The following is a 26,849-nucleotide window of genomic DNA, read 5'->3' on the forward strand; positions in this document are numbered from 1 at the left end:
GCAATCAGGTAATAGTATTTATAAATTTTGTTTACCGTGCTCAGAAATAAACATTTCAAAGACAAAAAAGTCAAACATTTTGTGAAAACCAGATAAAAAAATCAAAGCACATGTGAAATCAGAAGTAGTTTAATTTGCAGTAATCCTTTTTCAAGCACAATTGTACTGTTGATGTAAGTCACAAAATCAACAATGATCTATTCAGCTAAGTCTGATATCATCTGATCATAGGCTGTTTTGGTCATCAAACTGTTTAATTCAGAAGAATTGCTCAACTTCACTTCTGCAATCCAACCTACAAAAAACATTGCAAAGTAGGTTTATTGCTTGTTATTCATGCTGATTACATTTTGAACATTGTATGGAAACTGTACATTCTCAACATAACTTTTACCTCCTTCAAATGCTTCTTCATTGACAAGTTTCGGACTATTTTCAAGGTCATAGTAAATGTCCCAAATTCTTCCCGATACGGGCATATATAAGTCTTTCGCTTTTGACTTATTTTCAAGGTATGAAAATGGATCTAAATATAAGTTTGAAAACCTTTTACAATAAATGCATTTAACGGAAAAGATATATATTTAGGCACCATATTAAACAAACCAATCTATTTTATGTATGTAATCACTTCTGTGTTTTCAACACAACTTTGTTTTAAAATTTACAAATTACAACTTAAGTTATAGGTTATTATAAGAGTTTCTATATTTTCCGGATTTTTTAATACGCAGGATCGGGAAAAATTTTTTTCCCGATAATCCCGGGATCCTAACCGATTTGAAACAAATTTACCGGAATTCGGGAACGTAATTTTTGCCGAAATTTTGGGAATTTCCCGTCGAGATATTTCCGGTAAGGAACCCTAGTTATAATTGAAGAGTTTACCGTTTTTCGTGTAGACAAAAACAAGATCTGGAGGATCAACGTACTCAACATTAACAAACTTATCCTGAATACAAACATATTTTTTTATATCTACTAAATACACCGAAGCAGTATTTTTGTTAAATGAACTGTAAAAGCATCATTATAACAGAAATAAACAAAAATATATTTTTTAATTAGCAAACACACAACTGAGCCACAATAACAATTAATGTAGTTACCTGTTAATAGTCAGTTATGCCGATGCGGACAATGTCCTCATATAATTCCTTAACCCATAAGTTGGAGTCAGAAAAATAAATTCCTAAAAACAAAACCCAACATCCGACAAAAACAAGAAATAACTGAGTATCCGGTGTCCACAAAGTTGTGACAATAATGACAAAATGCAGTGGAGAATATTAACACCAATTTCTCAGTCTGCAGAATGTGGCAGGTGCACGCGCGATTTTTTTTAAACAATTTTTTTTGCACGCCAATTTTTTCGGTATACATGCGCAAATTTTGCACCAAAGACGTTTAATTATCCTGTCCCCGAAAACCGGATTAATCTTAAATTTTTTGACCCCTGAAAATCGAAAAAACGGAAAGGCTTAGGGTTTTTTCAAAAAATGGGACCAAAATTGCGTCTCTTCAAATCCGGTTTAAACCGGTTTGAAGGTTCGGTAGGAGGAAGAAACCGGTCTAAACCAGTTTGAAACTGGAATATTTCGGCGAAAACTCACCGAAAACCGGATTTTTCTTGAATTTTTTGACCCCTGAAAATCGAAAAAACGGAAAGGCTCATAGCGTTTTTTCAAAAATCGGGTCAAAATTTTGTCTCTTCAAATCCGGTTTGGAAGTTCGGTAGGAGGCAGAAACCGGTCTAAACCAGTTTGAAACTGGAATTTTCCGGTGAAAACCCACCAAAAACAGGATTTTTCTTAAATATATTTTGACCCCTGAAAATCGTAAAAACGGAAAGGCTATAGCCTTAGGGTTTTTTTCGAAAATGGGGTAAAAATTTCTTGGTTTCGATTCCAGTTTAAACCGGTTTGGAGGTTCGGTAGGAGGCTAAGACCGACCAGAACCAGTTTGAAGCTGGAATATTCCGGCAAAAACCAACCGAAAACCGGATTTTTCCTGGATTTTTTGACTCCCAAAATTCGAAAAAATGTAAAGGCTATAGCCTTAGGGTTTTATAGAATATCGGGTCAAAATTTCTTGTTTTAAATTCTGGTTTAAACCGGTTTAGAGGTTCTGTTGGAGGCTAAAACTGACCAAAACGCACTCCGCGCGGAATTTTTAAGCAAGTTCGGATTCAAATAAGAAAACGGAAGCAATTAAAGCATTAATCCATTGCTGTTTGATCATGGTCTCATCAGTGCATCTTGGGACAAGACACAAGCCGTATCGGTTAGTGGATCCATCTTGGGGTACTGTCGTTTGTTAGGAGCAGCAGAGAGAAAAGAATAGTTTGGCTTAAACTTATTCAATTTCCATGCAAGGTTTGCTGCTGTTGATTTTGTGATATTGTTTCGAGGTAATTATTCCGACGTAGCTGAATTCGTTGTTGTTGACTCTTCTACATAAAAGTTCACAACTACCTGAACCTAAAAATGCAGACGGCCAATATTGAATATGGTTTTCTGCTTCAAATTAAACCAAACTATTCCTTTAAAACATGTCTATGCTAATAATTTTATTTAAACTCAAACGTTTAGTTTTAACAGAAAGAAAATGTCGCACCAACTAATCTAGCACGCTGATTACAGCCAGGCCACAAAATTATGGTGGTGAAACCAAGGGTGAAACAGGATATTAAACAAACACGCAAAGGTATTTACAAAAATTTAGAAGAATGGTTTAAAAAGTTTCTTGATTTAGTTTTAATTTCATTTCTCTCATTTTTTACAGGTGTAAAGCATGATCACAGTCCATTAATTGATCGGATATTAATACCGACATATAAACCACAGTTTGCAACATAAACTAATAATTCCTCAACATTCAGGCAGTCAAGAACCTTAAAAGTCTGACACCAATTTATTGGGAAATAAATTGATTCTGAACATGTGCGACATGACCTCTTTGACTTTTTAAACCAGGTTTGAAAACATTACATCTTCGCTTAGTTTTTCAACTTATAACTTATGTATGTTATAGGCCTATTCGCAACTTTGAGTGAAAACAAAACCAGCAGAATAAAATAACAATAACTGAATGGAAAACTATTAGACCCAGTCATGCGTTTCGCGGCGCAAGACGTAAATAAATGTTGGTAGAAAAGCATTTGCCGATACGTTTTAATAATATAGCATCTCGCTTTTTTGTCTATTTTGGCTATTATATTCGTCAATAAACTTGTTAACAGATACGTGGATAGTGTTTCAATCAGAATAATATAACAATTATGGATCCAGTAAAAAGATGCAATCTTGGCTGATTGCAATTGTCAACTAAATCTTGTGCTTTCGTTAATTCGATTGCTTTTGTCCTAAGTGTTTGCTTTTTGAGTTTCTACCCGGTTTACGCTTGCCCTTCCGACTCGAATCCGTTTTTTTTTTGTATTTGTAGTAACAATTTGTAATTACAGAAAACTCCGGTTTTGAGTGGGTTTTCACCGAAATATTCCAGAATCAGATTCAAACTGGTTTTGACCGGTTTCCGGCTCCTGCCAAACTAAAGCGGTTAAGACAGGAATCAAAATCTCAAAATTTTGACACGTTTTTTGTAAAAACCCTTTTCGGATTGTTTCAGTTTTAAAATGGTTTTCGTGCCTCTTTTTTGGTCTGGTCTGAATTAAACTAAAATGTTGCAGAAATTTGTTTCTTTTGATTTTTTATTGGATAAACCGTTAATGTACAAAACGAAACATGTTCGAACTTGACTTTTCAACGTACAAAAATACACAAGGAGAAAAAAACAATGTAACAGAAAATAAACGTCAGTTCAAACGGTCTGACGTTGAAAAGCAACTTCTTTAAGAAAGACATACATGGAACTTAGTTGTTTACATAAACTTCGCACATTGCACTTATTAATGGTATGTTCATTGCTTTGTAGTACGCCAAAAAGCAGTGTGTTTTTCAAAACTGAAAATCACCTGGGGATGTTCGTTGCAGTGCACTTTGCCACACTAAAATGTTGAACCTGTACATTGTAATATACGCTCTTGAACGATTCACAGTTTTGCAAGATATTCACAATACTTTCGCCTTCGGCCAGATCAACTTTAGTCACATTTAGAGTCATATTTTGTCATGTTTAACACGTTAGGTGGCCGATTTTCGAACCGGTCCTGTTTGCGAATTTGTCTCCACGAAATTGCGGTTTTCTCCTGCGCCCCCTGGACTTTCCCGTGTGGGTATTGGTTGCCCCTGCACCTGTGGCTGGGTCCCACTGCGATCTAGTTGAGCCCAGAAGTCGGCGTCTTCTTCTTGCGCCTGCAACATTCGTTGGCGATTGTATAACTCCCTGCAAAAAGCAACAGAAGCGTTACTTAATGAAGCAAAAGCTAAACCGCTTAAATATCACTGAAAACAAAACTAACAAAAACCCGACGATCAACTTTTTTGTTCAGAACTTTTTAGCAAGCTGTTTGAAGATAAGGTTTGCAGAAAGATATTGTTTTTATGCAAACATGCTATCCAGAGTTTCTGAAACTTTTCATTTCAGTACCTAGGCCTAAATTTTACACTTTTTTATTATTTTTTTCCAAAATGTTATTAACAGAACCGAAAGGCAAACAGCCAACTGTTAAAATATTTGACATTCAAAATATATGACATTCATGAAACAATAAACCGTAACAAACATCAACAATTAGGATTCTAAACAAGCCGTTTCGGTCACTATTAATCACCCCTTCATAAAAATATAATTATTTTTTGTGAAATAGACGTCCAACGTTAGAAACTACTGTCCTAATTAATGCAGAAAATAAGGCCTAAAAACTAACAACTACGAAATCATTGCATTACCTTTGTTCGTATTTTACGTTGCATGGCAACCAGCAAACGTCCTTGGTCAGTCGACCAGTGAGATCGCGAGCCAACTGCTTGTAACCTTCATCAATGATTCTAAGATAATCCTCGCCCGATGAAATGTCTCGCAACTGGTCCATGTTCATTCGCTTGAACTTGTTCACTACACCCACAACATATATCTGCAAAAGCCCCAAAAAACTTTTTAGTTTGTGTTTTTTTGGCAGATTTGACACCTTACTTGAGTTTATTGTTTCATATAAGGCAAAAAATATCATAACTTTTATTACTTTTGCGCCCCGTCCCTTGATGGCTTGCGCGGCCTTTTTGACGTTGTCCGTTGCCATGCCGTCAGTAATGACGACAATTACATCCGGGACGTTTGGACGGTTGCCAGGGGCATTGAGACTGTCGTTGTGAAGATGCCATAATGCTTTACCAGTCAATGTCCCTGAAATTGTGATAAACAAATTTAACTTTTTTGTATTTAGTCTTTATAGAATTTTGTGTGGGTGACGTAAAATATAAATATAAACAGGCCTGGTTTTCAAATCGTTTGAAATAGTATTGGTTTGGGCTTTTTAGGCCATTTAAAAGCCTAATGACCAGGTTCAAAAGTGTTGTATCTAACTTTTAAGAATATACACCTTTAATAGAGCTTTTATATTTTTCCATCGACCAAAGTGTATCAATTTGAAAAAAAATGGAAAACGATTTAGTCTGTTTAAATTAAAAAAATATGTATATTTGCATAAGGCCCTGTCCATGTAGATTTGTTGAAACTAAGTTACCATTTTGTGTAGCCGTAATTGAGGCTTTTTAGGTTCTCGCTTACCTCCACCATTGTACGGAATTTTCTTCAACTTTTTACGCAGCTCGTTAACACCTGTGTAGTCTCCAACTAGAATCTCGTTCCTCTTGTCGAATCGCCTGTTATATCTTGCCACTCCCACTCGCATATCGTCTGGTCCAATCACGAACGAGTCAAGCTGGACATAAAATAACTTGTTTAGTTACTCTACGAACCCTTGTAAAGGGAACTAGTCACAACTAATGCAGCAAAACTATTTTATGCGTCTGATTCGGTAATTCTACAACAGGTTAGATTGAACTCAGAAGTGTGTAATTCGTATTTTTTTGTGAAGTTGCGTGTAAACTATAAATAACAATTAGGTTTTCTTTAAAAAAATTCTTGACAAAATGTATACAGGTCGACTACAACAGGTATTAAACGACCATGCAATTTTGTTCGATAGAAGTGATCTTCTTACGTAAGCTCTGTTGTAAAGCCGTTGTCTATTCTAGGAGGCCACTCAATGGGAAAAATCGTTTACAAAGTTTGAATTGACAGCGATTGATCGGAATGTTTGAATGAAATGTTCAGGAGTTGCTACTAACCAGTGTGAGAGTAAAGTCGATGAGCCTCCTCCAGTTTTTTCTTCCCACTGATGAGGATGAGTCGAGGAGGAACAAAAGATCCACGAGAGCATGAGGTGGACACGGGAGGTCGCAACAGGGCACCTTGTCTGTCCAAGTTTGACTGTTGAAAAAAAAGATTTCCAATTAGCTATCAGTTGTCTCAATTTTTTTAAATGTGTCATTTTTAAAGCCTGCTAGCTTTTGAAAAACCGGTCGGCAAATTGGTAACCTATGGGTTAAAAATGGGAGGTTTTAACGCTACAGGGTTTTTACTTATAGCATTGGGAAAAGGCAATTGTCTTTTGTACAGACTCTTTACTAAACAGCAACAATTTGTCTGATTTGAAACGTTATTGCAATTTACATTTCATAAAAACGTGTAGAGAAATTTGAAAATCTACTGACTAAACCATATTGTCTTTGTGGAAACACGGGGGTTAACTTTCATGCACTAAGTGTTTTCTTCGTACAGAAGACGTTTTACTTACTCTATGACACTTTAATGTGACACCTGGCGACACTTAAAACTAGATTTAGAAAATAACAAAACGCAAATTGGTGAATGGATTAAAAGTTTCAAAAATCAAAGTGTCGTTTGATCGCAACGATTTACTTAAATCTCAAGAAAAGGTTTAGAATTTTGATATAAATCTCAAGAAAGGAACGTGTCTTTGTGGGGTTATTCAGTACAGAAGATGTTTAACTTACTCTCGCTGACAAGTGATGCGATCCGGACCACCAGCGACTGCAAGACCAGAGGGGCAATGGAAATCACAAGTATCACCGATTTTGTATCCTGTGCAGTTCGCAGTTCCTCCGTTGACTAGTCGAAGAGGTGGAACGGGACAATCTAAAAAAAATGCTGCTAATTAATATAGATGTTAACAAAATATACTTTTACCTGTAACATTTTGCATAAAAAGACACAGAGATTGCGTCCCAAAAAGCGTATTTGCAATGCTTTTTCTACGTTCGGTAATCTGTGTGTTTGTAATTTTTTGAGGTGAAACTTCCAACAACATTATTTATGTATCCCGACCATCAAACACGAAGTGCTGATTAAGCACGCAAAAATAATATAGCAAGCCCTGTATCAAGCCTAAACCACTTGAAACTTAAAAGCCACTTACGTCTTATGCAAGCCAAACAGGCCCGAAACCGCACTCGACTATCCCAAAATCCTAACCAGCCCGCCTATATTCGCAAAACCATGTCACTTTTGGGCATGGCTACAGGCAATGCTGGTAAGGAATGCAACTTACGACAATCATGACCCTATATCACTTACTTTTAACTACACAACGAGTGGGCTCGTATGAAGACCAGTAGCCATCTGGCATGCATCTTGTGTACTGAGGTCCGTGCTGTTCGTAACCTTCAGAGCAAGCGTATCTACATCGGGATCCGTAACGGTTGTTGTTTGTGCACTGCAGCAAACCGTTTTCAGGGGCTTCCAACATCTCACAAAAGACTAGAAAGAAATTGCTTTTGCTAACACAGGTTTTGTGAAAAAGTGCTTATTAGTTCACAATAAACAGAAATAATAATTAAAGTGTCTTAAAAATTAACATTATTATTTTGCTGAAAGAAAAACTTTAATGTATTTATTTTTGCAGAACAACTATGTTTTGGGGGCCTTCCTTAACTTAAATATTTTTTACTTATAAACCTACATGCTACTCAAAGATACACAAACCTTTGGGAGAAGTCGCAAAGCAAAGCAAATTATTATGCTCACAAAGAGCAAATTTTATGTAAAAAAACTAACCTTCTTCGTCGCAAATCTTCCCCAGCCATCCAGGCATGCACTCACATTCAAAGTCGTTTATGAGATCGTGGCAATGGCCGCCGTTCATGCAGGGGTCAGGCTGGCAATCATCTGTGCAAATGGATTATCACCAAGCGTGAAATATGCATCAGCCACGAAGCTTTATGTAAAATATATAAAAAACTAGTCTCCTGTCGTGGGTTCGAATCCCACCGCAGGTAAGATTTTTCTAGCATATGCCTTGATGGAAAAGGGTGAGCGGCTTCATTCAGTATGGCGCCTTCAACATATGTACTAAGAAGTATTATTTCTGAGTTATTCATAGAGTCGTGGTATGATAAATGCAATAGATTGAATAAACGAATATGGCTGGTTGTGAAAAATCCCAAACTGCATTGCACATGTTAAAATGTCCATTTTTCACCATTCCATAGTGTGCTCAAATACTTAAGACAGTATTGTAACAAACTTACAGGATTATTTGTAAGATGATGACGATAAATCACAGTACGCCAGGCCCATTGAAGGCGCCATACCGAATCAGCCGGTCACCAAGCATTCACCACCATATGGCAAGGCGTAGGCTAGAAAAATCTAGCCTGCGGTGGGATTCGAACCCACGACAGGAGTCTTTCCGGGACTCGCGCTCTACCAACTGAGCTACACAGGCTCAGTGGAGAATCCGCCGAAAGTCGAATCACAAGCACCGTTGCCTGCCTCATATCCTGCACATGTCAGCTGACGATATTGCACATTTTTAATGTAGGTTACTACTTTTAATGCAATAATACTATAAAATAGCGAAAACGCAGTCTAAGCATGACGTATTCACAGATATTTGTAATTCCTTATCTGCTCTGTAAAGGTCAAGCCGTTTTACATGCCAAACGTAACCTCGTCTGGCTCAAAGCCTCGCAACCATTACCAAAAAAGCGAATAGCAAAGCCAAAAGCGACACAGAGGCCTTAAGCTGGCATTTCGCAACAGCCCAGCGCTTTGAAGCCATAGGAATCGGATTAAGTACGCTGCAATCACGACTTACCGATTTGTAGACAGGCGGGCTTGGGTTGACTCCACTTTCCTGATCTAGAACATCGTAGATTGGACACTCCTGTATTTAGATAACCCGGTACACAGGATAGTTTGCAGTAGGAACCGCCATTAAACTCTTTGGTGCATTTCAAAATCATTCCTTCATCGTCGATTGGTTCACATGACCCTGTCAAATTGGATAAAATCTATTGATTTCTGCGGGTGCTAGGTTCCACGTAAATATACGGTGTGGTAATTTGTCTAACAAATTGAAATGAGTAACACAACCACTTGGCGTAGCCATTGAAACAACACTTCATTGTAAACATGTACCACGTAAAAAATTAAAATATCGTTGTGATGATTTGTCTAACAAACTTCACCCACTAATTTAACCACTTGGTGTCGCCATTAAAGCAGCCGTTGGTTAAAAGTATTTTTGTGTGCATTTTGTGGTTACATGTGGATTAAATTCACTTGAACGCAATTCGCGTTGCGGATTTATTTACGCTTGCCATATTAGGCAAATGTCACAATGCTTTATTTTGAGATTGCGACCGGAAAACAATGGGCAAGAATTCTAGGAATCTTTTAGATAGAACAAACAATAAAACATTACATGTACAGTTTAAAGTCAAACTGTTTTGCTATGGCAAAAAAACGGTTGTCAACAAAAAAACACTCACTGATTTGGATGCATTCCGGCATTTCTGCAGTCCACTGCCCGCCCTCTTGACACGTGACGTCGTCATCACCTGACACGTAGAAACCCTCGTCACAAGTAAAAGAACAGTTGGATCCGATTTCCCGGCCTTGCGAGCAAGCCACGTACCCGTTGAGAAGTTCGCCATGCTCAGGACAGTAAACTGAAAAATAAGACAAGAATGACTGTTTTCTGGAAAATTGTACCTGAGTGGATATTAGTAAGTGGAGATAGGGCAAAATTGTTCAAAAACAATGATAAATACAAAACACAAAAGTTACGCTATAGGCCCAGATGTTGGCAGTTTTGAATGGTCAAATGGGTAGGAAATAATGAGGTATACCTATACTACAACAAGCAAAGGTAATTTACTTCAGTTTAATACAGTTTTTTACTTATTTTAATACCAAGATAAGTACGTAATCTTGGCATTAAACCGAAGGGTTTCATTGTACCTGCAGTTGGCATAGTAACGATTTCCGGTGATCTGAATGGATCAAGCCAGCCAAGTACGTCACCACAAATACTTCCGGGTCCGTTGCATAAATCTCCTTCGCAGCAGCATCTGCAAAAACACAGTTTTCAAAATGTCAGTAAATGGTTTTGTAACCTTTACTGCAAATACTTTTGTAATTGGTATCGGCCGTAAAGCGGTGGCGATCGTGCAGACCAGCGATCGGCTTACACACATAGAACACATTACTTAGTTTAAGTTTTTTCGTCCCGTGATTGGAATCAACAACTTAGAATACATGATTTAGACTTAAATGATGACAAGAGCTTTGTTGAAATGTTTGAGTAATGTGATATGAATGGGATTAGCAATTGCAAAAAAAGGTACAAAATATGTGAAAGAGCACTGCATGGTTACAGATCAGTAGTTGGTTATTTAGTTATTCATTGGAACAATGTCACTTTTACCTTGAATATTGTACTAACCTGCAAACATCTGGTGGATCAACGTTACGATTTCGGTCTGGGTTGCATTGAGTGGTCAAGTTCTGTACAAAAAAATGTCATCTTTAAGTTTTATTATGCGATAAATTTGGAGCAATGCCACAAAAGTAGAAAATAATACTTTGTACGCCGCTGTTTAAAAAAGCCGCAGATGGATGATTATGACACAAAATACTTTTTTTGAGCGTGCAACAAGAAACAAACCAAAAACGTTATTATCTAAGTCAGGGGTGGCCAACCCGCGGCTCGCGAGCCGCATGCGGCTCTTCGCCTGGTTTTATGCGGCTCTTACGTCGTTGTCGAAGTTTGGGGGCACTGTGTATATTTTGGTTAGTATGTAGCGACATGGTACAAAAATCGTTAAATGTAAAGTAAAGCTTTAACAATTTTGCTTTTAAACAAACTTATTATCGGTATGGCCACAGACCATGCCTTAAAACAGCAACCTTATGTGGCAATAATGCCTTGATTATGATGGCATATATTCAATTGTTGAACAATAAATGCTTGCTCATTGTTGCGTACAATGCAAATGAGACACAAAGCAACAGCAATATTTACAACAAATGCGTTCCAAAATAAATAATGCTTCAATCCGTTGTTTTTCAGGTTATGACGAACGTTATATTTTATGGGCAGTTTCTCTTCGGTTTGAATTGAGCGATTGTTGGTGGTGAATGCATTAGTGACGTCGCAATGAATTTAGTTTCGCCACTTGGCATTTTTGTAAAACTCGGCGCCTAAGTTTAGGGCGCATGCGCGTTAGATGAAAATACGCAAAGTTTCTCAGCAGGGAAGATCTTTTGAGTAAACAATTTTTGTTAAGTTAGCCTTTAAAATGGGAGAGAAATAAGGTCTTAGTAATTCATCAGACATAAATCTCACCGCACGTTATTGATAGAATGAGAAAAAAGCGCATATTTTAATTCATATGTTTTTGCTTGTGGGTGTTGTTGAAATGGGTGTTTTGTGTGAATAACAGTGCAAACCATTTATTGTTGAAAATTACTGGCACGCGGTCTGTACAAGTCAAATTGTGTCGTTAATATGTTGGTGTGCGACATTTAGAATAAATCTGGCTAAGTACAGGTCTCTGTGTGTGAGGAAGGGACGAGGCAACGAACATGTGTGCCCGTGTGCATAATGTGGCTCTTTGTGGAAACACAGTAAAGAATGTGGCTCTTAGGCTTTGACCGGTTGGCCACCCCTGATCTAAGTTTTGTGGTGTTTTACCTGAACACGACTTTTTTGGCGTATTAAACGGCGGTTTAAATTTACCCCCTCTGGTAATTTTAACCAAAGGGCCGAACTTCCAGTGCTTTTATGCACAAATATTTTTTCTCAATAGTCTTGAGTGATATAACAAAATGTAACGACTTTGTAGCCGCAAGGAGTTGTCTCATTGTTGATATTTGTGTCGCGTTTGGTATCGTCTCAACTCTGGCACCAACTTTGTTTGATAAAAACTAGACTAAACTAAAAACTTTCTCTACTCAACGCAATTGGCGCAAAGAGGTATGGGGGAAGGGTCCACCTTTCACACAAAATCCACATTTGGGGTCGCATAACTCGGTTCTTTATAGTTTGGACCAACCTATATAAAGTCACAACATTTTTTGCCCACCAAAACATTTTTGACTAAAGTTGTATTCTTCGCCACTGTCTCAGCGACTCTTAACATAACTTACTTGTTTTTCGTTATCCTTGCAAGCATTTGGTTGTTTGCAAACTAAGGTTGCTCTGTACATCGCTGGATGAAATTCTATGGTGTTTGTGATTCCATGTTTTCGAATCTCGTTCAGACAACCACTGGCCTCCGGTGAGCACTCCACCCATTGGTCACATTCGTCACGTGACTTGGCGTCATAACAACTGTAGCACCGCATCACTGTTGGAAATAATCCGGTTAACATACTTAAAAAGTTTGTTATTTGCTTACAAAATGTGTTTATTAAGTTGAACCAAATGCCAGAAAATGGACCGATTACTTCAACTTACAAAAAGCTGATGTGTATTAGGCTACCACCTTTTTATCAGTAATATAGAATAGGACGCTCTTGCGATTTTAAGTTGAATATAAATGCGTGAAACTTGGAAGTAAAATTACATTTACTTGAACAAAAATGTAAATATTGTAATTGTTATTAAAGGTTTTCCATGAATAAGTATATGACGATAATGGTCCTTATTAGGATACTGAAATTGATAATCTTTTCAAGACCTAAAAAAATGTGCAATGATTATCACCAGTGATATATTGTTTGGCATATAAGTACCTAATTCTAGGTGTCTAAAAATTAAACCAATTGTAACAAATAATAAGTTGCACTTACTAATTACGGAAATTTATTCTTTATATTCGTTACTGAAGATTTAATTCTAAAAAAAGCGCTTACATGTTGTGGTTGGTTCAGCGTATGCTGTAATTGAATCCTTTCCTGCTGTGTTCGCTTTCAAACTTAAGGTGTATGTAGTTTTCGGCAGCAGATTTTCGGCTGTGTACGATCGAGCCTTGTGGTGAAGAGTCGTGTCTGAAACGGGAAACGGTTTGTTTTAATTTCGTCAAAGTGTTCAAACAAACGTGAAAAAGACAAAAGTAGTGTACATAAGTTCGCCCTGCAGTGTACATCAGTTCAAGTGATTAGGCAAGGTACCTAAAACTAAAATTAATGCTAGAATATTAACAAGTGGTGCATGTCTATGCATACTGGTCACATATGTCCCTAAGTTGACGAAGAAATATCATTTATCCCTCATAAAAGACTTTTAGGAAAGTTCTTTTAATCAATTTCCTTTCTAAGCACGTGTGTTCCTGAAATGATTGGATTTAATAACTTTTTATGAGATTAAATAGAGTTTGATTAATAATTAAATTACTGTTGGCCAAATTAATCACAGACTGAACAATCTGGTTGGTGACTTTAAATCGGTGCAGACAAGAAAAAAGAAAAAAAGAAGATAAATTCTGTAGCTTTAAGTTTAGCTTAAACAAGAAAGGTTCGCTGACATAAAAATGGGTTAAATTTTGTTGCACAAAGTCAGGAATGAGGTATGTTGCAATTATTAAAGCGATAAATAAACATACGCAACATCGTTTAGAACCAACTTTTCTTCGATACTTTACACATTAGTGAAGCCAGTTCCGAAACGGCTAAACGTCCCAATGCATTGTAATTTACAGCTTTGTTAGCCGCAAGAAGTGCAGCACAAAAATGGCGGTGTTTGCAATTTAAACATTAATCAATTCACCCAAAACGAGAGCATGACCGAAAAATGACCATTTTTGCCTCATTAGGTGAAAACGTTATAGATCGTTTTTAAGAAAAGGGAGTTTCTAATAAGGATGTTAAACTTTAAAGTCATCACTCATTGCGAATCTTTAAGGGTCGATATGTTGATTAATGTCCTTATGCATCATAGCAACACGTGCTGTCAGGAACGTGTAGATAGTTAACCTGGTGAAGTTTTTTTTCCGTGCACTGAGCGCGTGCCACGTTTTACCTACATGTGTAACGTGTCACTATTGGCACCGATAAGCGGCTCGTATCGTTTGTAACCACATACCTCAATACATCTAGCGTATGGCAACTCATTTGCCAACTTTGCAACGCTGAGCTACAGATACTGGATTATTAAAAATAGTATTTTGTATTAAAGACTTATTTATCTATTTTTTTATCAGTTTAACGCAAAACTTTTATTGCTTTTAGTTTAATTTTCCAATAATAAAACGCAAAACTAGAACTCGATTTGGACTCGCTGGGTTAAAAACTAGAGATGTACCGAATATTCGGTTTGCCGAATTTATTCGGCCGAATCGGTCATTTTTGCAAAGATTCAGTTTCGGCCGAATAATTTGATGCGATTCGGCCGAAACCGAATCTTTTACGAACACAAATTTAAAGCGTTAAACGTGTCTTTTCTGCTTATTAAGGTATCACGCAATCTTTCAAAAGCCAAAACCTAACGAAAATCGCGTCAATTTATATCTTTTTCAACACATTATCGTTTTTCCCACTGTAGTCAATTTTTTTTTAATTGATTGACAGTTTGCCAATCATGCTTGAGGCAATTTTAAACCCCACATAACTGAAATAAGGACGAAACACAACTATCCTGCACTAATTGCCTGGTAGATAAACATTTTTTCATGTCAAACGCGTAGCGTACGACTTCGCGTGACGCCATAAATGATTCGGTTAATTCGGCCGAATTTATTCGGCAAAACCGCCGAATATTCGGTTTCGGCAGAAGCGAAATTTAGCCGATTCGGTACATCACTATTACAAACTCGATCTAACTCGATACTCGCTTACAATTTTACCAGTAACTCAGTAACAAACATTTGTTTACTAATAATCCAAAATTAAATGTCATCACTTTTAAAATTCCGCCCACTAAAAGAAACCTCCTTACAGCAACTAAACAACACAAGTCCAGACAAATCGTCTAAATGTAACAAGCACATTACTTTGCTACAACATAATTACAATATTAATTGACCAACAACATCTGCCCTACGGCTCATCCACTTACCTATGATGACGCGTCCGTTTGTGTCGTCACGCAACGTCACAATGAATCTTTCCTGTGTCTTGGCTGTGACGTGAAGTGGAACGCGAAAGGTCCAAGTGATCGTTGTTGCGTGAAGTTCCGAAGGGACAATTTCAACGATTCCAGGGACCGCTGGATATAACAAATATCGGTCGCTATGGCTACCTTTGCAAATTTTTTGTAATAAATTTGTGAAGATAAACATAGAACCATGCGCTTTTCGGCGTAAATTGAGAGTTAAAACAAGCTTCGGCACGCTTCGACGAAATGCGAAAAAGTGGCAAAGGTACGTTTGGACGAACTGTTAACAAAATTAAATAGACCAAAACCCTTATCTAGGTAATAATTTTCGCAAATATTTCAAAGACAAATTTATGAACATTGAAAGGGTTGACAGAAGTTGAAAACAAGGCGAGAACAAACTATAGTCTCAACGTTGATACATATGCATAAGAAGTATTGATCTTACTTCATTACCACCCTGATTGTTTACAAAAAAAAACGGTTTATAAAAGGCATCATGTTGAAAAAATAAAATGGAATACAAATGCACAAATTAAATGAACATAACAAGATAAAATGACTGGTTTGATATAAGTTAAACCGTTTAAAATTGAAAACCAAAACTGACAAATAAGCACCTGTTGTTACAGTGATGTTGATTCTGGCTGACACAGCTCGAGGTTTATCTGTGTTGCCCACTGAAGTCCAAGCGCTGAAAATATATTCAGTGGCTGGTGTAAGTTCAGGGATCATGCGAAGGCCAGGTCGGTTAAACGAAGGAAGACGAATTTCTCGGGATAGAGGGTCGTCGGCTCGTCTAGAAGAAAGTTAAAATGTTAAAATTGTGGACCCCAAAATTCAATGTTTCAAAATTTATGTTGGGAATTTGAATGCATTACCATTTTAACAAAACATTTGCACTGCTCCAATAGAATATTTTGCTTTTGTTAAACAAGCAAACCAGCTACAGTGCTGTAATAAGAGGGATTATCTTAAAAAAACAGAAACAACTGATAAAAATCGATTCTACTTAATTGTACCTTATTTAAATACTAGTGCATAACTCCAACCGATATGGAACAACTATTACCAAAACCAATAAAAAACTATCTATTTATTTGATAAACTCATAAACGTGACTTAACCTTACAAGAGATCAATTTATGTTTTCGAACATTTGAAGCAAGGCTTTTAAACTTATTACTCCACATTGTATGTAAAATATGTCACACCAAAATAGAAAGCTTTTTTAACCCACAAACGTAGTCTGATAAATTGAACCAAAGCTTGTACCTTAGGCCTTATAACACAATAGACAAGATCACCACGTTAAAAACCTCGCAAAGAAGTTTTTACCTGTAGCTGAGTTCGTAGTTGTCCACACGGTCACCGTTTCCAGGTCTTGACATGGCAACAAACAGGGTGACTGCTTTCGTGTCGAAAGATACAACCTTGATCGAACTAGGAGGACGAGGCTCTAAAATATTATGTCATAAACATGAACCTGTTAAAATTCTGACTTGTAGTGTAATAATAATTCAAAAAATGCCAACTGTGATTCTTAACCAACGGACACTCAGAAATTTTCCGTAATTATTATTGTAAAGTTCTATATAATGCTTTTGCGAAACTAGAAATTTAATGAATCCAAACGTTTGTTTAACTTACAGGTTGGTGAAAAAAGAACCTCTGGAATAGCAAGTAAATTTATGTGTTTAGTTGCCAGTTCATCGGTGGCGTAAACTACGTTAACCATTTAAAAATTCAAACGAGTGAAATCGTGAAATAGAAAAATTGAAAATATTGTTCTTACTTGTGTAGAAGGAATGAAAGATTTTCTTGTTGTAAAATGATTGTTGGAACCTCGCGCGAACACTGATACTGCAACAACAACAAAATATTAATATTAACAACCTGAGTAACACAAACTTATTCTAAACATGACGAAAAGAGAAATACTAGGCATAAGATCTGATTTTCGCATTTCAACAGATATGAAACTGTTTTGAGTAAGAGAATCTATCAGGTTGTCGTTAGCCTGCTTGTGAAGTCCAAAGATCAGTTTCTCAATTCATTCAGACACATAACACAACTTAATGTTCAACGTAGTGCTTGCGGTAAGATTAAACTTCTCGTCGGGTTTTTGCTGTAAACTGTAGCTTATTTCGCATTGATATTGAGCACTTACGAAACCACGCCCAAGTAAAAAGCCAAAAACGCTTTTAAACTTGTATTTCTCACAGCTATCATAACATTTAACACATCGAAATTTTTTATAAAATTGTTAAAACGGCATGTTAAAACTGAGCTAAACTAAATTGGCGGAGTGGATCTAGTAGTTATTGTCAGAAAATAGAGGTTTGGGTTTTATTTACTGTGCGTTATTTGGCTTATATTACTCATTGTTATTTTTTCGGCCAGTCGCCAAAAGTTACATAGGCCATGCATTGAAAGTTGTAAGAATTCAGACACTTTTATTGTTGTTCTTTACACTATTGTTGTTAAGGTATTGTTTTTAAACAAGAATATCTTGCCTTTTTCAGACAATTTAAAGCGGATGAGCTCAGTATATTGTTACGATCCACTTTAGCGACATTATTTACACGACAGTAACCGCAATTACAACGTGATTGTGTGACGTCGCGAAACTAATTTCGAGATTGGTGGTCAAGTGCCACCCACGCCAAATGACTGGTTAATCGCAGTTATTAAGTTACAAGTAACAATTTGTTGTTGTCAAGAAAAACAAACCATGCTTTAATTCCCGTTATTATAGTGGCATCGCTGGCAACAGTTTTCAGATAGTTTCCAAATAAAAGCGGTTTAACGTTTTTGCAAGTAGAATTGAATTTTGGGCTTTACAATGTTTTTGTCCCATTTTGTCCTCCAAGGGGTGTGCAACCTTTGTCACTGTGGTATCAAATACAATTGCCATGATTAGATCGCAGGCCGCACCTTTATATAACACAAGGTGATTTTGGTTTGTTGTATATGGAAAATATGCCTTTATTGAGTTAGCAACTACAAATAAAATTCACATATAATTCTTGTCGCATTATTGTCAGTTCGCACAAAAATAGCACTGGGCTGATTGATCTGCTCAAAAAAAAAATTGGACTCGTTTGCCAGTACATTTGAAATCCAAGCGTCTCTTCGGGCCGCAAAACCTTTAATCAATGGGCCGCATTTGGCACGCGGGCCGCAGGCTGCACACATTAAACTTTAAGGTCAAAAATCTCTTAACTAACCTGTATTTGTTCCCAGCAGATAGTCCCCTTGCTAGATATGCGAGAGTTCCCTGGGGAAGATCTTTGTCTAAGTTGATTCCTTGTATCGTGTTGTTTCTCACTATCACTGGAGCGATTAGAGACGATTTTCGAGGAAGAACTCGAACGTTGAAGAATGAAGCCGAATGATTCTTTATGTCTGAAGAGTTATTGTTTCATTAGAAAAAACCAATTTGGTGTTTTTAATACACATCTTAAAATATTTATATTATGTTGTTTCATTAAACGTTTGCATTAAAGGGACAGATTTTAAGAGTTTACTTTTTAATAATTGACGTTGCTTGAAATGGTCAGTTTTTGCCAAAATTGTGCTGTAAAAGTAAAGAACTTAATGAGATCTAAAAATGAATTGTTTGGGTAACTTTTTTTCACGGGTTTCGAACCCAGGACGCTTGGGTAACTTGACACGAAGAAAATTTATTGAATACGCCACCTGAGATGGACGGTCTAAACGTTTGTTCAGAATTTTTAAAAGATCTTGTCTGTAAAGTACAGTGAAAAAATAAACACAAGTATATAACTAAATCACCTTAAACTGAAAATGAGCGACCCTTTATTGAAACACACGTTTAATTTCATCGTAAAATGAAACTAGGTTTTATCTTGAAATCAGATATTGTGCCAAACCTGTGAAAGTAATAAGTACGGTGTCTGGTGTAAGCAGAAAGACGGTGACATCTCGGATGGCTGGTTGCAAAGGCCGCCACTTGGGAGGGGTCAACGGAGTTCGTTTTTTGTTGGAAACGCTGTCTTCCTTTAGGTAAGGGCTAAAGACAAACAAACACGAGTTAACGTTATGCAATAAAGGTGTTTATATGTAAGTATCGTTAACGACAGGAAAACCCTAATTTAGGACGTAAGTAAGCCTTTTGATAAAGTTTTCATGTCTTATTTAGCTTCGTGTCTTATAGTTGGATGGTGGAGCTATTTCCGAAGCGTTGGTTATATTATTGGTAAAATTTACACGGTTACAAAAATCACACATAAAAATATATATTTACGAACTGAAACAATAAGAGTTATCTGCTTAATAATCAGAAACAAACCTCATAAAACTTATCGCAAAAATATATATTTATTTTATGTTTTACCTCATATTGCATTTATCAGTTCGACAACACGATCGACAAAGGCTCGGCGGAAGGTTAAGATTTTTCGGGATTGAATTTCGTGTCAGGACGCTTCTAGCCGCCGGTTGGCATTGGCGGGAGTTCTGTAATCCAGACAAAAAGGAGTTAAGCTGATTAAACCGCTTGCTAGAAATGCCTGGAATCAATGTTCACTGCAAGCAGCTTGTACATCATCGACACACCACAAAAGTAAGCAGCGAATAACATAAGTTTTAACATAAAAAATCCACGTAGTATTGTTCACAGCTACACATACACTTTAAAGGCAACATTGATTGTGAACAACTTAAACAGCTGGTTTTTATCAGCCGTAGCTGCAAAATATTTTTAGGTTAAGACGCGTTTTCGAAAGTTTAAATCCGAACAAGACATTTTTTCCGATTAGTTCCCAAGCATGGCGAACTGTTTTCCGAACAATTACGATAGTTTCCGAAAACAACCGAATCAAAAGTTTCAAAACCCGACAAATGTAGAACTTAAAATTCCCAACATTGTTTGGTAGCTTAAAAGTTCTTTGAAACTTAAAAATGTGGGCACTTCTCTAAAACGATGACTTGTCGTCACTTATTGGCCCAAAGGCTAGCAGACAAATGTAATATTTTGATACAGACAGATAAGAAATGTAATAAACCACTACAGCCCGAACAAGGGCGATTACAAAATTGAGCTATCCAGGGTTAAAATTGTCAACGCGAATCACATTTTATTTTGCCCGGGGCCCCATCTTTCCTTTAAGCTGCGAAGTTTAGTCACAACGTGCAACCACATGTTGTAAAGGCGGATTCAATTACACATGTCTATTGCAGTAAACAAATTTGTCCTGCTATTTGAGATGAAAACATCATCGTGAGTATGGTTGTAAGCTATAAAAAAGGTCAATTTGTAACGCGGCTGAAATCAGATTGTTTTTCCTGAGTCGAGAGCTCGGTATTTGTGATAACAACTCTGGTTTTATAAGCCTTAAACTTAAGATATATACTTGTAAATTTTAACTTCGGCTTATATAACTCAAAGTTTTTTTTCAATTAAAATGCTATCACCTCAGAGTAGTTAAAGCGGGACGGGTTTAGACTTAAGTTTAAATTTAAACTGTCTTGATTTGGGCCCGATTCGGCCACATTTGTGTCGCAATTTCAATCCAGAAAATTTTGCTTTAGACTGTCGGGCAATATGTGGTCTTCATTAAAAAAAGTACTCATGTCGGGTTTGGGGCTTTTAATTTCAGGCAGGGATCAGAGCCCCAATTTTCGGGTCCGCTTACAATCCTGTATCATCTGGAACCGCTGGGGGGGGGTCCAGTATTTTTTTTTTAACAATCAAGAAAACTGTCTAAATTTTGCACGAACCTCTCTGCTACTTGCAGCGCACGCCGAGAATTGCTGGCAGCCTTTTGAGATTCGAACCTGACCGTTTTCCAAGCGCACAACGTTTTGACAACCGTTGGATCCCGGGCAAAATCGCAAAGTGCGGCATTTGTCATTTGAATCGACGTTGTTGCAACTGTAACATCTGATTCCTGCAGCAAATAACACCATTGATTTGAACTGTGTAACACCACAAAATATTATTTAACCTTTTATTTGCGTTTAGGCCGTTTGGTCGATTTCTAGCTAAGTTTTGAAATTGGAACGTACACCAGTAATATTATCTACCATTATGTTAACTAGTAGGATGGTATAATTATTATGGTAAAAGTATATTCACAAAGATTCAAGTTTACAACGACATAATTACTTTGCTACACATCTGTTTGTAAATTGTCAGAAGTTTTGTCTTTAAACAAAAAATTCCTTTAAAGCGAATTGGAGAGTTTTTTAAAAAAAAATGTGTGTACGTTATTTTTGCTAGTTTTAGAAAACATTGATGCTTCTAATGATTAAAAAATAAACTAAGTTAAATCGCAATGGCGTTTATATTCGGTACTTACCCTGAGTCGAAACCGCGTATAATCCAAGAAGTACAATTTTGATCAGCAAACTGAAATGCTCCATAGTGTATAGCAGAAACAAGTCTTTTATATTATAAGTAACAAGTTTACACGCACATCGGTTTTACACTATCTCTGCTGTGACAAAAATTACTGCATTAATATTATGCTCCTGCTGGTGTGGCGCTTGAAAAATTCTTATTTTCCATTTTAATCACTATCAATTTCAGAATAAACAAGACTCCCGAACTTGCTAAACATTTGCACTGATGCAAACATATATTCTGGCATAAAAGTTCTTCCTGCTGTTATCATACTGCTTTACATTCTTCTGTCAATTTTGGCTTTGCAAGTATACTCGAATTAGTTTCCCTGCTGTACATAAAAACAAGGTATCTTCACGTAACACCAAAGCAGCTTGTCCACAAGCATTTAAAGCCCTTCTTACATTTATCCCATGTGCTCACTGGTTTTGCTTGCCTCGCCTTTTTTCGCGCGCTTTTTTCTTCCTAGGTTTCGGTCGATGCGAAGGCGGCCTAATCGTGACGTTACAAACACGAGCGCGTAGGCGTCTGGATGGTAAACGTCATAACAGCTTCGTTCGTTAATTGGTTGTTGATCAAATTACTGCCAGTTACAATGTTGTGGTCGAGTAATTGAAATCTAATGAGCTCATTAATAACTGGGTAAAGGTGTGAAACGGATACAATTTTAATTTCTTCATTAGCCAAATGCCGTTTGCTTTATTCCAGACAGTAACCACACTTATAAGCTGTTGCTGCTGCCAGGCATAATATGGTCGCCTTCATCAGGGTATTTACTTAGTGACCACATTTAACTAACCTGTACATTTATTTGCAGACAAAACAGAGTTTGGATACAAAGCGTTTTCCAAAATCTATATATAGATTTATAGGAAATTGAAATTAGAAATCAAACGTTTTGAAATTTCTGTGTGCTGCTTATTCGTACATTGAATAATTGTTCAAACTTTGTCATTAAACCACTTTGAGAAAAAGAATTTAAAACCTCTATTCCAGTTTTAAACGTGTTCCAACTATACTTTTTGCCTTGTATTTGACTATAAATCCTGATAAATTGATTCTGGAAATCATTCCCTGTTCTATTGCCATTGTTGCAACGATTTCCACCTTTCATATTATATATATCACAAGTTTGGGAAATCTTTATTTCCAGGCTGAAATCAGTTGACAATCTTTTAAAAAACAAATATGTTAAAGAACTATTGGCTTTTTCTAATTTTAATCCCTTTTATTGCTTTCTGTAGACACTGAAGATGCTTTTTTAGCGAAATATATTTGTTTTTTAAAAGATTGTCAACTGATTTCAGCCTGGAAATAAAGATTTCCCAAACTTGTGATGTATTTGACTATGGTTTATATTGGAGAGACGTGGGTAAGGTAGGCCTGCACTGTTTGTAACTTCCGCGATTTTTTTAGTTTTCCAATTTCATATCTAAGATTAGTCATACATCTTCTATTCAATTTTCACATTTGTCAAGTTGACTTTTACAATAATCAAGACACTGCCTTTCCAGCTGTTAGCCGTTTAAAATTTTATGACAAAATTTGCATTTTGCAAGTCAAACCAAGTCCAATAATCCCCAATAAAATCACAATCAAAGACATTTCTTTCTCATTTAGAGGCGATCTAAGCACCGTCCAAACACTTAGGCTACCGTCAATTTTAATTAAAAACGGACGGCATTGGGGGGCATTGACGCAAGAAACTGCTCACAGAAAACATTAAAAACAAGTTTGGTCGTTAGAACGTCTGGCGATTTGCTTAAGCACGATTAGCAACGTGATCATTGATATATGCAGCAATATTGCTAACACCAACTGCAACCCCATGTAAGGCGTACATTTTTAAGTCGTTTTCCTCATTTACTCCATAGATGATTTTGTTGGACAATTGATCTAAAATTTTCAACGGCACGCTAATGATCGGTAAATTAGGAATTTTAAATAGCGTTGAAACTAATATCACATAAAATTAAGCATCTCAAAACAGACTACCTTAACACCCTAAAAATGACTTTAATTTAGATTTTTGAATTGTTTTGAAACTATTATTGTCAAAAAGGCATTTTGAAAAGGTTTACCATATCAACCTAAGAAATATACTTCTAATGAAGATATTTTAACTTGTGTTGGAAGTTTATGAAAGAAATAGCATTTCAAAGCTAAAGTTTATGAAAGAAATAGCATTTTAAGCTACTAAGCCATAACACTCTAAACGTAGATTCTTAATTAGGATTTTAAATTGTTTCAAAACTATTTTTACAGGAAAAGCATTTTAAAACAGGCACCGAAACACCCTAAAAATGACTCTTAATTAGGTGTTTCAATTTGTATAGAATCTATTAGGCCTACTACGGAAAAACAGGTCCCACCAACCCATTTCGAAACTTCGTTGCACAATCACGGTGTAAAAATTCGTGATGAACAACCCTTAAAAAGTACGTAGTACCCTTATAAATACATTTCGGTTGCTATTTTGCAAGAGCGCCAAATCACATATTAGGAAAATTTGGGGGCACCAACATTCACTGGCCAAATCTATGACGTCACAGCAGCTTGGGCCTATCATGTTTTACGTGCAGCTCATAAACAAAACTACCGGATTTTGTATATTCGCTCCACGAATGGATAAACGAAGCCAAATTCCAGCTACGATTCAATGCAAATCTGTTGGCACGTCAAGTTTTTTTTTGGTCAGAAGCATTAGATACTGGCCGCATGTCAAATGCACGGCAAATATTATGCAATTTGGTGTTGCAAATAAACCAACGTACTTATTGGTTGAAAAGCACTGCAACAGATAGTGCTTGACGAAACATTATTAAAAATATTATGCAATTTCATATTGTACCTAAATAAAGTTTGTTTGTTTTGCAATTTTTGGTTGAAAACCACTGCAACAAATAGTTGTTCGCAAATAAAGATTTTTATTTATTAACGATGACCATGGCTTCCTATTTGATTTTTTTCGCCAAACCAGAAACAATACACGAGAAAGCTTCTTAATTATGGTGAAAAATAATATTTCTATACGGCATCATAGCAATGTTGACTAAAAGTTGTCGTATTAGTCATCATTTGTTTGTTGCTTGGGCAGCCACACACCAAATTTTCTGGAAAACCCCCAAAATTGGCACTCGTTGGTATATCAGATGACTCGACTGTCGTGATTGATTTACGAGTAGAACGTGTTGGTTGCTACTTCAAGTAACGCATATTGGTTGTCGCGATGACAGTACAGAAATTTTTGGCCACCGTACAAGCAGATTAAGACTCTGATCCTTAAGATTACAATAGGGTCACTCGGTTCGAAGGCAAAATGTCATCGGATTTTAGGACACGTTTTTTTGCTTCTATCAGCAGATCGAGCCGCATTATTAATAGTTTTATTCAGTCGTGGGATTCAGCCGGTTCGCACCGGTTCTACAGAACCGTCTCACAAAAGTTTATGAGATCAGCGAACCGGTTAGCATTACTGGTTACTGTCGATGGACTTTTTGTAACAGAACCGGCTGACAAAAAAATTGAATCCCACCACTGGTTTTATTGTTTTATGGTATTTGCTAACTTAAAATCTACACCACATCAAAATTGCTGAGAAATTTTTAATGAAAAAAGGCTGTAGATTATACTGTCATATAAGTTATAATATTCTGCTTTTGAAAAGGCAATAATTTTCCCTATTTCGGTGAAAGAAATGCTACCATAATGTAATAAAGTTATCTTAACATTTCAATCCATGTGTCATTTTTTAAAATGTTGCAAAATCACAGTAAGAAATATTTGCAGCATTTATTTGCAGATAAATTGGCAGAAATATGATGATACGCAATTTGAATCCCGACTAATGAAAGATGAGCGCGCCTCAAATGACCAGAAATGCATGTTTCGAATGTTTTCCAAATACCATCTGCTTACATGGAGCGAAAACGATCATACACGAATTTATTATTTACGTGACCACAAACTCAATGCCATTCTGAGGTTAACCGGAATAACGTGCGTGGAAAAAATAAACACTAATTACCAAAGTTTTGTTTGGCAAGTTGCGTGATTTAATTTGACATTTTGCAATCAAATCAAGGATCCGTAAACAAAGCCTTGTTATATGGGAATGCTTGGTGACCGACTGATTCGGTATGACACTTTCAATAAGCCTGGCGTACCATGATATAAATCAAGCATTATGTACAGTGTACGAAGTTATAAATATTATAACTTGTATGATATATTATTTCGTTTGCAAAAATATTCACAGCTAATGCAACAACTGTGCAAAAAACGCAATTGCATTTAGTTTGATTACAGCATGTGTGGACCTGGTTTAACGGTAAAATATAAAGGTGGCCCGACTGTTTGTAGAAGGAGCATGACCAGTCAAAGCAAACGAAACGGATTTTTTTAAATTGTGTTTGAGTCGCATCAGGAAAAATCGCCTAGCAAGTGGTGTAGGTTAAAAGATCAATTATTCTTTTAGCGTTCATAGGTCAACATTCATACTTTAGTATTTGCATGAATGTGGAAATTACCAGACGTAGGCTACGCTATAAGCCAGTAACCGTAGTATAAGTTAGAAATTAGCTACGGTCCAATGTTTTGAACACTAAAGATTAGGAACAAAAATTTGTGAAATTGTACCACAAATGGTGGCAAATTTAAAGTAAGTCCGAGTAATTCAAACTTAAGTTCGAACCCACCAGACTAACAACGCTGGCTTTGCAATCCAAAACCGGACCCATTCACCCTGTAACTGCTAAATTCGTTTTCTTTAAATTCTGCGTTTGGACACAGTCGTACATTACAGAGTTTCTAGAAAAATCGGTAAGAGATAGCCCATAACTTTCTCTGGAAAATTTGTTGTGAATGAAATTTTCTAAAAGTTCAGAAATTTTTTCATGACGTCATCACCTAAATAATGAAGTCACTTTGTTTATATTTAAAACAAAACAGTTTAGGTATGTGGAATCAGAACTGACTTCTCGTCCATGAAATAGGTGCGCCTAGCGAACAACCGAAATAAAAAATAATCGGTTTCAGTTGGTGATAGATGCCACACAAAAAGCGGGGTTTCCCGCTTCTGCAGCTTTGTGCAAGATTAAAATCGGAATGGCAAGTTTGGTTAATAAGGTCAGCAATTCCATAGCACTGGACCTTCCTACATATTGCGTGCGA

General features: G+C 36.6%; 2 protein-coding genes and 1 non-coding gene across 3 annotated transcripts; all 3 read right to left on the reverse strand.

The window, feature by feature from the left end:
• Window positions 1-197: 197 nt before the first annotated feature.
• LOC145212930 (glycine cleavage system H protein-like) lies at window positions 198-4,122 on the reverse strand. The gene is made up of 4 exons (XM_080081177.1): window positions 4,021-4,122; window positions 889-952; window positions 395-526; window positions 198-295 (listed from the first exon to the last, which is right to left on the reverse strand). The coding sequence occupies exons 1-4, from the start codon at window positions 4,120-4,122 to the stop codon at window positions 198-200; spliced, it is 396 nt and encodes a 131-aa protein (XP_079937303.1).
• On the reverse strand, window positions 3,713-21,697 carry LOC145212931 (uncharacterized). Its single transcript, XM_080081178.1, has 23 exons — window positions 21,634-21,697; window positions 21,053-21,222; window positions 19,668-19,789; window positions 19,204-19,343; window positions 18,538-18,715; window positions 17,103-17,170; window positions 16,646-16,766; window positions 15,928-16,106; window positions 15,269-15,418; window positions 13,129-13,263; window positions 12,421-12,620; window positions 10,715-10,776; window positions 10,231-10,340; window positions 9,759-9,938; window positions 9,083-9,259; window positions 8,041-8,151; window positions 7,561-7,743; window positions 6,981-7,122; window positions 6,252-6,393; window positions 5,689-5,842; window positions 5,144-5,304; window positions 4,851-5,035; window positions 3,713-4,344 (listed from the first exon to the last, which is right to left on the reverse strand). The coding sequence occupies exons 1-23, from the start codon at window positions 21,695-21,697 to the stop codon at window positions 4,143-4,145; spliced, it is 3,336 nt and encodes a 1,111-aa protein (XP_079937304.1). The 3' UTR covers window positions 3,713-4,142.
• Window positions 8,637-8,710, reverse strand: Trnas-gga (transfer RNA serine (anticodon GGA)). The gene has a single exon. It is a non-coding gene; the product is annotated as a tRNA-Ser (tRNA).
• Window positions 21,698-26,849: the final 5,152 nt, after the last annotated feature.

The sequence above is a fragment of the Phallusia mammillata genome, chromosome 2 (assembly GCF_965637545.1).
Source record: "Phallusia mammillata chromosome 2, kaPhaMamm4.hap1.1, whole genome shotgun sequence".
NCBI lineage: Eukaryota > Metazoa > Chordata > Ascidiacea > Phlebobranchia > Ascidiidae > Phallusia > Phallusia mammillata.